The sequence below is a fragment of the Miscanthus floridulus genome, chromosome 17, assembly GCF_019320115.1.
Source record: "Miscanthus floridulus cultivar M001 chromosome 17, ASM1932011v1, whole genome shotgun sequence".
Lineage (NCBI taxonomy): Eukaryota > Viridiplantae > Streptophyta > Magnoliopsida > Poales > Poaceae > Miscanthus > Miscanthus floridulus.
Window position 1 is genome coordinate 27,849,838 of NC_089596.1, and position 13,153 is coordinate 27,862,990.

Here is a 13,153-nt window from a genome sequence, read left to right on the forward strand (position 1 = left end):
TTCCTCCCCACCTTTAGTTTGTATCTCTTTTTCACCGCTTGATGGACATGTGATGCACTGTGATCCACTATCGACTTGTTTCGATGGTAATTGGACCTATTATGTTTGTGATGTCGTGTATGTGAGGTATTGTATTCGCGATGTGATATATATGTGTGGTATTGAGTTTGTGATGAGATGGATGTGATATATATATATGCTATATTGTCTTTGTGATGCTTCAGATGTGATATATATCTTTTATATGCTGTGTTTGTGATTATAGAATCAAAAAACAAAATAAAAAAAATTAATTTTTGAGGCTTTGCCGGGTGCCCTGGCCCTGGCACTCGGCAAAGCTGGGAATTCTCTGAAAGGAATTCCCAGCTTTGCCGAGTGCCAGGGCCAGGGCACCCGGCAAAGTTTTTTCAAAAAAAAAAAAAAAATTCTTTGCCGGGTGCCCCATGACCTGGCACCCGGCAAAGAAATTACGAAAAAAAATAAAAAACTCTTTGCCGGGTGCCCCCGCGGTGCGACACCCGGCAAAGAAATTATAAAAATAAAATAAAAAAATCTTTGCCGGGTGCCTCCCCGGCAAGGCACCCGGCAAAGAAAATTTGAAAAAAAATTAAAAAAATCTTTGCCGGGTGCCTCTGACATGGCACCCGGCAAAGAAAGGGATGACGGGGCCGGCGCCGTAACGACCACTTTTCTTTGCCGGGTGCCGGGTTTGCACTCGGCAAAGTCTTTGCCGGGTGCCCGATAAAAAGCACCCGGCAAAGAAATCTTTGCCGACTTACTTTTTGCCGGAGGCTCTTTGCCGAGTGCTGCACCCGGCAAAGGCTTTGCCGAGTGCAAAGTAGCCTTTGCCGGGTGCATTCGGCACCCGGCAAAGCGCCTGAATCCAGTAGTGTAGGTTTAGCAGAGGCAACTGTATGTTGCACCTCTCCAGATCCATCTTGTCTTTTGACTTTGATTTTGAGGACCTTGGTCTTCTTTCCAACAAAACCGTCGAACCAGCTATAGCATCGGTAGGATTGCCAGGTGCCACTATCGGAGACATGAACAGCTCGGGATGCAGCAGATTGGCGATGCTATAGATGAGGCAATGCACAAGGAAGAGTTACATGGAGCATTGCTCAACAGCTAGCATCATCTCCCGATGCCCCGCACCTCCCGATGCCCCGCACTCCCAGGCCTACGTATATATGGCATGGAACCGTGTAGGTTATGATACATGATGGGGGGATACAACTTCTGATCCTGGGTAGCTAAACCTTTGTGAGTCTTGGGAGTTGCAGAAGCTTTGTAGTATTGCTCTTATATAACCTTTGTGGGAGCCAATTATGACCTTACTCTGCGCCACAGGCACACGAGTAAGAGTAGCATTAATATTTGTAGTCACAATAACCAGCAACCCACAAGGCTGCAAACGCATACATTCAGCAAGTACAGCTCATTTATAGTGTAACAAATCCATTGGTTTATGCATGGTTCTTTAAAGCAGAGGAGTTTGTACGAAATGTCCTCACAGTTTGGAGTTTGGAGCATTGCTCAACAGCTCTAGTAATCTCCTATCATCTCCCGATGCCTCACAATCCCAGGCCTACATGTATCATCTCTATCTCCCACTCCCATTGTGTAAGTGTAACCGTACAGGTGGATCGGAGCATCCAACTTCTGAGTAGCTAAGGGCAGTTCCAATGATGTATTGATGATGGTTTCTATCCTCATTAAATGACTTGCCACGTAGGCAAAACGCTGACATGGCAACGTAATTAATGAAGAAAGAGAGCAAAAATCATAGAAATGGTTTCCTCATGAAGAAATCAGGTCTTCTCTTGACCCAATGCACCAAAAAACCATGAAATCTCCATTGGGAAGAAACCACCAGTTTCTAGCGGGCTCGTGCCGCACTCCCATTGGAGGAAGAAGATAGAGTTGGGAGAGAAAAAGAGAAAATAATTATTACTCATAGAAACCATGGGTTGAAAAGCAGTAGTTTTTTTTTTTGCGGTATCCTATGTTATAGAAACTATTAGTTTTTTTCATTGGAACTACCCTAGGTGATAAGCCTCGGGACTCTTGCCCTCTTGGGAGTAGGAAGCTGCAAACTTTGTAGTGTTTCTCTTGTAGACAACTATGTACGTGGGCCTATTTAACTGGCTCTACGCCAGAGGCACACCATCGGGCGCTACAGCTCATTTAATTTTCGTATCAAATTTTATATTCGGTCCATCAATGTTGATTAATGACTAGCACATGTATATATCGGATGCTACTGCATGTATAATTAATTTAGAGACTGATTATCGGTCATGAAGCTTGTTACATAAAGCGAAGTAACAGTTGCTTGTTTGTAGAACGACTGTTAGTAGAACATAATGCTGACTAATAAAAAGAAAAATATAATATAAAGAGAGTTCAATATCGGTCCTTAAACGTATATCGTTGTGTCATTTCGGTCCTTTACTCTCAAATTGCTTATCTAAGTACCTAAAAACGGTTCAAATCTCATTACATATCCTGCAAACTCGTTACTCTACTCGATCGTTCACTATCATTATTTTTCGCTTCATGGAGAGAAACAAGATACCATGAAACCAAAAGGACTTTTAAGTCCTAGTGCTATTGCTTTGTCACTTAATTAACCTGTACGTGTGCATAACACATCAGCCTCATTTGCTTCTACGGTGGAATGAAGAAAAGGTAAACATTGTGTAAAAAGAGTTAAACATGAACAAACAGAGATACACTGATAGAACTAGGTCGGAAAAAAAAGGAATAACTGGCCCACATGGGATTTCAATTCATGGTACAAAAAGTTGAGCCTTCAGATTTTTATTGCTAAAATAAATTCAATTATCGGTACAAAAAGCTCGCCAAGGTTGATTTTTGCGGGAATCGGAAAACCTTCCACCTGGAATCATTCGAAACCTATATAAAGTTATAAGGAGATTCCAGGGGACACAGGGGCTTAAACAGTCAATTGCCAAAATATTCACCAAACAATGATGTGCAGAGACCATCACTGTTTAATCAATGACAAGCTTATATTAATCAAGGCAGACAAATCATCCACTTTATAAATCAAAATAAGAGGGAATAATCTTTTGTGTTGACTATGTGTAAATTATCATATCAGACATAAGCATGCTGCATGCAGGAGTAGCTAATAAACACAATATGATTTCCACATAAAAGTATGGCCATTACAGATTAGAGTTTGGAGCGTTGCTCAAGGCGGAGTGATGCAGCTGGTGGCCTCATCTGGCCATGTAGGATCAGATGCCACATGGAGAAAGAACGGTAGCTTGTAGAGTGACAGTAGTTCTTGTGCAGGGCCGCTGTAGCTCTAGAAGACAGAGTGTGGTCAAAAAGCAAAAACCGGGAAATAATAAGCCATGGGAGTGAAGAAACAGTGACACGATGGGGCTGGTTACTAAAAAAAAGTGGTGCTGCCTGGAGTGGAGCTATGTTACCCTCAACCTCAAACCACCTGTTCCTATGTGTACTATTCTTTTTATCCTAATTCCTACGGCTAACAAACTCGTGCCCTTAACATATTCTATAATCTCTTATAAACTCCCGATGCCTCGCAATCGCTGGCCTATGCATATATATATATATATACCCGATGCCTCGCAATCGCAGGCCTATGCATATATATATATATATATATATATATATATATATATATATATATATATATATATATATATATATATATATATATAGGGAGAGACTATTCAGTAGCCGGCTACGAAATAAGTTATTCTGTAGCCACCTCCATTTACTATAATTTTATATACTAATTTATCATAATGTCAATACATATTTACGATAGTTGGGTTACTATAACACATGGGGATATTTACCATAACGTTATATTAAACCACTTAGTAAGGAGTTACTATAATCTTGTAAATTAATATAGTAATTATCGTAACTCAAAGTGGCTACAGAATAAGTTATTCTGTAGCCAGCTACAGGATAGTAGTTCTATATATATATATATATATATATATATATATATATATATATATATATATATATATATATATATATATATATATATATATATATATATCTTTGCTTGCGGTCTCGCGGCCAAACCCCTTCAAGAGTCCGTTTCCCTAGGTGACCTTGCCTTGGGCAAGGAGTTCTGGATGTTCAGCGGGATTCAGCCACCGACATTCCATGCATGATCCAGGACAGAGTCTGCTTAGCTCCTCAAACTCCTATGCTTCAGGGAAGACCCACCCTCATGGTTGCTCGGGCCCAACCTAGCATCGGAACGCCTAGGAGTAGTACTCGCTTAGCTGCTAAACCTCATGCAGCCAACCCAACTCTTCAGGCACAGTAGGTTCTTATGGTCAAGTTGGGACTCGCGGACTCAGCACAGAATGTCGACTCTACAGCTATACAGAAGTATGAGTCTATCTTTGATAAACTGTTTTCGGAGTCCAAGCATGAGGCCTTCAAGGTTCTATTCCAAGACAAAGCGTTCCTGGACGACATCGCCCCGGAGGTTAACACGCTTCTGGCCGAGCAGTGTTAAGAAGTTGGATTGTGCACGGCGTCGGGTGGTTAGGGTGTTCGTAGCTCAGGTGGCCTTTGACTAGGTGTTTGTAGGTTTCCTGTAGCTGAGGTCGCCGCCTCTAAGTTTGTTGTAATCCTCGGCTTCTTTTGGTTCTCTTTTCTTTTTTGTGTGTTTTTGGTCCTCCTCCTTGGTAAGCTCGGCGCTTACCATTGATGGGGCAGCTTGTAATGTTCTTTACTTTCTCTTATTGAAATACGTGCCTAGGCACAGTCGAAAAAAAATATCAACGGAAGGTATTGTACTTTTCAGGTACTCTAAATCTTTATATGGATCCTAATATATGGGCATATCTTGCAAACTCGTTACACTACTCAATCATCCACTACCATTAGTCTTCGCTTTATGGAGAGAAACAAAAAAAAGGTACCACGAAAACCAAAAGGACTTTTAAGTCATACGAGTTAGGGATGTAAAGCGGGTTGTCCGCGAACCCACAAATAGGCTTAACTTTTGCGAATTTGCACCCACCTTGCATCCCTACTACTAGTGCTATTGTTTTATCACTTAACCTGTACGTGTGCATAACACATCAGACTTATTTGCTTCTACAGTGAAATGAAGAAAAGGTAAACATTATGTAAAAAATGTAGAACATGAACCAACATATAGAAGTGGATGGGGCAAAAAAAAGGACGGACTGACCCACATAGGATTTCAATTCATGGTACAAAAGGTTGAGCCATTTCTTTTGCTAAAAATATATTCAACTATTGGTACAAAAATATTTCCCTTGTTGATTGTTAGGAATCGAAAAACCTTCCACCAGGAATCATTCGAAACCTCTGTAAAGTTATGTGGAGATTCTAGGGGACACATGGAGGCTTAAACAGTCATTTGCCAACTATAAAATATTCTCCATCAAATAAATGATGTGGAGAGACCATAATTGTGTAATCGATGACAAGCTTATTAATCCAAGGCACACAAATCATCCACTTTATTATAAATCAAAATAAGAGGGAATAATCCTTTGTGCTCTGTCTATGATTATCATATCAGACATAAGCATACAGGAGTAGCTAATAAAAGCAATCTGATCTCCGCTAAAAGTACGATGACCATCAAAGTTTAGAGTTTGGAGCATTTGCATTGCTCGGGGCGGCAGTGATTCAGCCAGTGGCCTCAAGAGGCCATGAAGGATTGGATGCCACCTCGAGAAAGAATGGTGACTTGTGGAGTGGCACTAGTTCATCTGCAGGCCTGCTATAACTCTAGAAGACAGTGTGGTCACAGAGCAAAAACAGAGAAATGGAAGCAAAGGGAGTGAAGAGAAAGTCGCGTGATAGGACCGGACAAACTGGTGCTGCCTGGAGTGGAGCTCTGTTATCCTCGGACCACTCGCGTCTACGTGTACTACTCTTTCTCCACCAAGAAGTACAGCTTGTGTGCCTTGTGCCCTCAACATCTCGTATAATCTCCCAATGCCTCACAATCGCAGGCCTACGCGTATCATCTCTATCTCCCATTGTGTAAGTGTTAACCATGCAACTAGGTCAGAGCATACAACTTCTAAGGAGCTAACCCTTGTGATTCTTAGCAGGGAGCTGCAAGCTTTGTAGTATTGCTCTTATAGACGACTATGAACCTTGCTCTGCACCAGAGGCACATCATCAGGCTCTACGGCTCATTTAATTTTCGTATCAGATTTTTTATTCGGTTATGAATGCTGATTACAGAGTAGCACATGTATACAGCGGGTGCTACTACTGCACGAACTAATTCAGATACTGATTAACAGTCATGACATTTGTTATGTAAACCCAAGTAACGATTGCTTGTTTGTAGAACAACTGTTAGTGGTACACAATGCTGACTCAGAAGAAAAATATAGTATAAACATCAAATCTGAAAGGAGTCCATAACATTTGGAAAGTTATTCAGGTGATAGTGCACACTTTTTTGTTATTCATTCACGCCAATATTTGCAAACTGATGCTTGCCTGCTTTGCAAAATAAGCTTACTTTATCAATCTGCATCAGTAAGCATTCCATCATATATATCATGGGTTCCAGATCAGACAACAGTATAAGCAGCAGGGCCAACCTCATCGCCAAAAACATGTCCCTAGTACACTTTGTATGGACAGCTCACGAATTATGGCTGTGAATTTTCAGTTTCCTTTGTGTTCAAATTTACATGAGGGGACTAGTGTTGGGCCCCAAATTAGCCATTCTTTCATACACAAGATATCAGAGGAGGAATACATCATGTTCCTGTGAAGATCATACATAAGGCTCTTCTGCAGATTACCTATGCCCAGAGAGCTAATATTGGCATAGAAGCAGATCGAAGCACCAATGCTATGTAACATGTCTTCTTCAGTTTTAGCTATGCTGGCATCATCTTGTTATGAATTACTCTGCACCTGTAGTTATGGATTATGAATGAACATCAAAATAGGATTGCCTTACAAGGGGCATGCATGCTAAATGAAGCCCAGGTGGTGGCTTTGTTAGATACATTATGCATTATCAACTGAAGGTGTTGTATTTTCAGGTACATCTGAATCTTTATGGATCCTAATGTATGGGCATATCCTGCAAACTCGTTACTCTACTCGATTGTTCAATACCATTATTCTTCGCTTCGTGGAGAGAATCAAGATACCATGAAACCAAAAGGATTTTTAAGTCGTACTAGTTAGGGATGTAAGGCGGATTGTCCACGAACCCACAAATAGGCTTAACTTTTGCGAATTTGCACCCACCTTGCATCCCTACTACTAGTGCTATTGTTTTAACACTTAACCAGTACGTGTGCATAACATATCAGACTGATTTGCTTCTACAGTGAAATGGAGAAAAGGTAAGCATTGTGTAAAAAAGTAGAACATGAACCAACATATAGACTGATGGAAGTGGATGGAAAAAAGAGACACTGGCCCATATGGGATTTCAATTCATGGTACAAAAAAGTTGAGCCTTCAGATTTTTATTGCCAAAATAAATTCAACTAAGTTATGTGGAGATTTTAGGGGACACAGGGGGCTTAAACGGTCATTTGTGAACTATAAAATATTCTCCACCAAACAATGATGTGGAGACACCATAATTGTGTAATCGATGACAAGCTTATTAATCCAAGGCACACAAATCATCCACTTTATAAATCAAAATAAGATTGAATAATCCTTTGTGCTGTATATGTGCAAATTATCATATCAGACATAAGCATACAGGAGTAGCTAATAAACACAATGTGCTCTCCACATAAAAGTATGACCATCGAAGTTTACAGTTTGGAGCATTGCTTGGGGCGGCAGTGATTCAGCTGGTGGCCATGTAGGATTGGATGCCACCTGGAGAAAGAATGGTGACTTACAGAGTGGCAGTAGTTCTTCTGCAGGGCTGTTGTTGCTCTAGAAGACAGAGTGTGGTCAAAGAGCAAAAACAGAGAAATGAAAACGAAGGGAGTGAAGAGAAAGTGATGTGATAGGACCGGTCAGGAAAAGAACTTGAGTGGAGCTCTATTATTCTCAAACCACTCATGCCTAAGTGTACTAGAAATTAAAACCTACAACGCGTTTGGTTCAGCCAATTGTAACGCAATCCAATTGCGAACAGACTGGATAGCGATACAATCATTTGATTCTGTTAGCGTGAGGCTTATTGGGCTGCTAGCCACATGGGCCTAGGCGCCCAGGGCTGTTATAGTTGGTGATTTGGTATTAGGCAAGGATCCTCCTGATTGGGTATTGATCTATAAACCCCAGGTCATCCTTGCCTATATATTGTACATTCCTTGTACTCCTGATGATCAATCTACTATTATTCCTAAGCCATATCTGCTTTCATGGTATCAAGAGTCTGGGTTATCACCCTGATTCACCTACCGCTGCCCTAGCGCGCCTCTCCGGCTACGCCTCCCCCCTCCCAGCGCGCCTCCTCTCCTGGTTGCGCCCTTCGCGCCGGCATCCCCTGCTGTGTAGCGATCTCCATGGGTGGGACTCCCCCTCTTACTCCTCGCGCCGCTGCCGCCGCCACTGCCTTCGGATCTTACCCCCCAGCCTTTGCCCTGGAGTCTGATGCCAAGGCAAAGACCGCCGCCGCTGCCGCGGCTGATGCGGGCGCTGCTGCGCGCCTACGCGCGGACTCCCGCAAGAAGGCTCGGGCTGACGCCCTGGCACGCGCCGCCGCTGCCGAGAAGGAGACCCAGGACGCCACTTTGAAGCGCGATGCCGCTGCGGCGCGCACTCGCGACGCCCTGGCCCATGCTGAACAGGAGCGCGCCACTACTGGCACGCCCGACGATGATGACGACGACGCACCCAGCGCCGATGACGACGACGAACCCCCTTATGATGCGGAGGATCGCACCTCCAACCACCATGATGTTCATCAAGCCCTGCTCCTGCATGAAGCTGCCACCATCGCCAATCTTCATGCCCTGGCAGTTGCTGTATAGAACATCCGGAACCTTGTTAGGGTCGTCCTCGACCTCAATTTCGGCAACTATAATCGGTGGCGCGATCAATTCCTCCTCACCATCGGGAAGTTCTCCCTTCAGGATCATGTCCTGCATAGGATGGTCCGGCACCTGGCTTCCCAGACTAGGCACGCATGGATTGCGTTATCAAGTCATGGATCCTCAACACCATCTCCGACGACCTTGCCGAGACGATCTCGGCCCAGAACGCCACTGCCCGCACCACCTGGTGTGTTGTTGATTCCCAGTTCTTCAGCAACCGCGAGACACGAGCCCTCTACCTCGACGCCAAGTTTTGGAACTTCGTTCAAGGTGATATGTCCATCACAGATTATTGCAGGGAGTTCAAGCACATGGCAGACATGCTTGGTGACTTGGGTGAGGTCGTCACCGACCGCACTCTGGTGCTTAACGTCATCCGTGGCCTGAATAATCGGTTCAAGACCATCGGCATGCATCTCTAGCGTGGTCGTCCCTTCCCTATGTTCCTGGATGCCAAAGCCGATCTCCTCATGGAGGAGCTGATGATGGACAACCAGGCGCCCTCTCAGCAAACCGCCCTCACTGTGTCCACCGACACTGGCTCTTCACCAACCCCGCACCCTCCAACTACTCAGCAGCTCGCCACGGGCGGCTCGGGCTCTGGGGGCGTGTCTTCTTCGCCATCCAAGAGCCGCTGCATCAAGTGTGGCGGCAAGCGCGTCGACTCTGCAGGCCGGCTCCTAGCTCGGTGCACCATCCAAGCCCGACAGTTCCGGCACCAGGGGCGCCCCGTGGCCCTCCTTCTACAACCCGTGGGCTGGGTCCATCCAGATGTGGCCCTGTCCGTGGGCTCCACTCGTGCCTCTGCCGGCGGCCACGCACCAGCAAGCGCTACTGGTGCAGCCGTCACCCCAGCAGCCGGCCAATGTCCTGCTCCCACCGGTCAATGGGCGGCGCCACCTCCTCCCGGGTTCTACAACCCGATGGGTGGGCTTCCCACCTAGTATCAACCCTCCCTGGCGTCAACGTTCAGCACCATGACACTAAACCAGCCCCAGAACAACGAGGGGTACTTTCGATTCAGGTGCTACATCTCACATGGCCTCACGTTCCAATATTCTTTCACATACAACTTCCCCCTTCCTCCTTTGTTGTCGGTAACAGTTCTTTACTTCCCATTACAGCTACTGGCGCTACTGTTATTTCACCTTCCTTAAATCTTAATAATGTTTTGGTCTCTCCATAGTTTATTAAGAATCTTATTTCCGTTCGCCAGTTTACTCTCGATAGCAATTGCTCTATTGAGTTTGACCCGACTGATTGTTCTGTGAAGGATCTTCAGTCTCGGAACATGATCGTCAGGTGCAATAGCTCTGGGCCTTTGTTCCCTCTTCGTCTGTCGGCTATGCACTCCCTGGTCGCCGACTCTGGGTCTTCGCTTTGGCATCGCCACCTCGGGCATCCTGGACATGAGGCCCTCTCCAAACTAGCGTCGTCCGGTCTTCCTGCTTGTCGTCATGATAGTTCATCTCTTTGTCATATTTGTCAGTTAGGCCGCCATGTGCGTCTTCCATTTCATATGTCAGCATCTAGAGCATCCAATAATTTCAATCTTATAAATTGTGATCTATGGACATCCCCTATTCTCAGTGTATCAGGCTATAAATACTATTTGGTCATATTTGATGATTGCTCTCATTATACGTGGACGTTTCCTTTGAAACTTAAATCTAATGCTTTTTTGACGTTAGTTTCCTTTTTTGCCTATGTTTCTACCTAGTTCAACACCACAGTCAAGGCAGTTCAGTGCGATAACAGATGGGAGTTCGGCAACTCTAGTTCTCACACGTTCTTCCTCACTCATGGTGTTCATCTTCGTATGTCATGCCCCTACACTTCGCCTCAGAATGGTAAGGCCGAGCGTATCATTCGTTCCGTTGACAATGTTGTGCGTTATCTTCTGTTCCAGGTATCTCTTCCACCCTCCCTCTCCTGCAAACAGCCACCTACCTCATCAACATTTTGCCCACCAAGACGCTTCGATCATCCACCTCGCACTTTGCCCTCTTTGGTACTGTGCCTTCCTATGACCACCTTCACGTCTTTGGTTGCAAATGTTATCCCAACATGTATGCCACAGCCACCCACAAACTCTCACCTCGGTCTACCCTGTGTGTTTTTCTGGGTTATTCAGCTCATCATAAAGGATACCGCTGCCTTGATCTCTCTCTTCGAACATATTGATCATCTCTCGCCATGTTGTTTCAGACGAGTTGTCCTTTCCCTATGCTGAGCGTGATTCTTCCCCATCACAGGCCGACTTTGATTTTTTGGATGTGACTAACTATGTGCCAACTCCTATCGGATCCCCATAATGGTTTATCTCTACAGATTCCAGCGCCCCTCCCCCCGCACAACCACATGCGGCTGCACCCGGCGATGTTCCGGTTGGTCCAGCAGCGCTTGATGCGCTCCCAGCCGACCTCACGCCCCTGCCTGCATAGCCATGTGCGACCCCTACGCCATCATCCACGACGACTACTCCGTCCCCACAGCCACGTGCGGCTCCTCCACCCTTGTCCACAACGATTACTTTGCCTTCGCTGTCGCCAGGCACGCGTGGTCCTCTGCTCGGTTTCCCACCGCTGGTGGCCGCCCGCAGCCATTCCCGGTGCCCATCATTAAGCATGTCTACACTCATTGGGGACTGACCGTTGCAGTGGTGCCTTCTGCCAGCATCCCTGCTCTGCTGTAGCTTCTGGCGGTCCTCCTGCTGCACCGCTACCCAAGGGTGTCATTGTTGTTCCACCAGTACGCAACTAGCACTCCATGGCAATGCTTACGAAGAGCGGCTACCGGATTCCAGCTCTCTACCATGCCACACCGCTGTCTCCGGTGCCCAAGACCTTCCGCAGCGCCCTTGCCAACCCGTGTTGGCACGCTGCTATGGAAGAAGAACATGCTGCCTTGCTAAAGAACTACACATGGGATCTCGTACCTCGGCCCCCTCGAGCCAATGTGGTCACTAGGAAGTGGATCTTCAAGCATAAGTTCAATGCTGATGGGTCTCTCAAGCGGTATAAGGCGTGCTAGGTTTTTCGTGGCTTTACCCAGCGCCCTGGCGTGGACCTCGCCGAGACGTTCAGCCCCGTGGTCAAGCCAGCTATAGTCCGCACGGTGCTCTCCCTGGCGCTCTCTCGACACTGGCCTGTACACCAGCTTGATGTCAAGAATGCCTTTCTCCATGGAACATTAACTGAGACAGTCTATTGTGCACATCCATCTAGTTTTGAGGATCCCACCCATCCTGACTTTGTTTGTCAGCTCAACAAGTCACTGCATGGGTTGAAGCAGGCTCCTCGTGCTTGGTACAGTCGGTTTGCTACATATCTGGTTTCCCTTGGATTTGTTGAAGCCAAGTCCGACACTTCACTCTTTGTCTATCAGCGTGGTTCAAACACGGCTTATTTGCTGCTTTATGTTGATGACATTGTCCTTACAGCTTCCTTACCCGGTCTACTTCGACAGATTATTTCAGCCCTCCAACAGGAGTTCTCCATGAAGGACCTTGGTGAACTGCATCACTTCCTTGGTATGCATGTTCAGCGTTCAAGCGATGGTCTTCTTCTCTCCCAGCGGCAGTACATGATGGATATTCTTGACCGTGCTGGGATGGCAGAGTGCAAGCCATGCTCTACTCTGGTTGACACAAATCCAAAGGTTGCCGCTGCTGATGGTGCGCCTGTGGCTGACGCATCAGATTTTCGGAGTATCATTGGTGCCTTGCAGTACTTGACATTCACTCTACTGGATATTTCCTATGCTGTTCAGCAGATCTGTCTACACATGCATGATCCTCGTGAACCTCATTTGGCTGCCCTCAAGCGGATTCTATGCTACGTTCGAAGCATTCTTCATTTGGGCCTTCTGTTGTGACCATCTACATCCACTAATCTTGTGGTCTACATTGATGCTGACTGGGCCGGTTGTACAGATATGCGCAAGTCCACCTTGGGCTATGCTGTATTTCTTGGTGACAACCTCGTCTCCTGGTCCTCCAAGCGTCAGAATACTGTCTCTAGATCCAGTGCTGAAGCTGAGTATCGCGCAGTGGCTATGGTGTCGCCGAGGCCGCCTGGCTACGCCAGCTCCTTCAAGAGCTT

General features: G+C 45.8%; 1 protein-coding gene across 1 annotated transcript; it reads left to right on the forward strand.

Moving 5' to 3' along the window:
* Positions 1-9,142: 9,142 nt before the first annotated feature.
* On the forward strand, positions 9,143-9,472 carry LOC136515467 (uncharacterized). The gene has a single exon (XM_066509046.1). It carries the CDS (start codon positions 9,143-9,145, stop codon positions 9,470-9,472), a length of 330 nt encoding a protein of 109 aa, XP_066365143.1.
* The last annotated feature ends 3,681 nt before the right edge of the window (positions 9,473-13,153 follow it).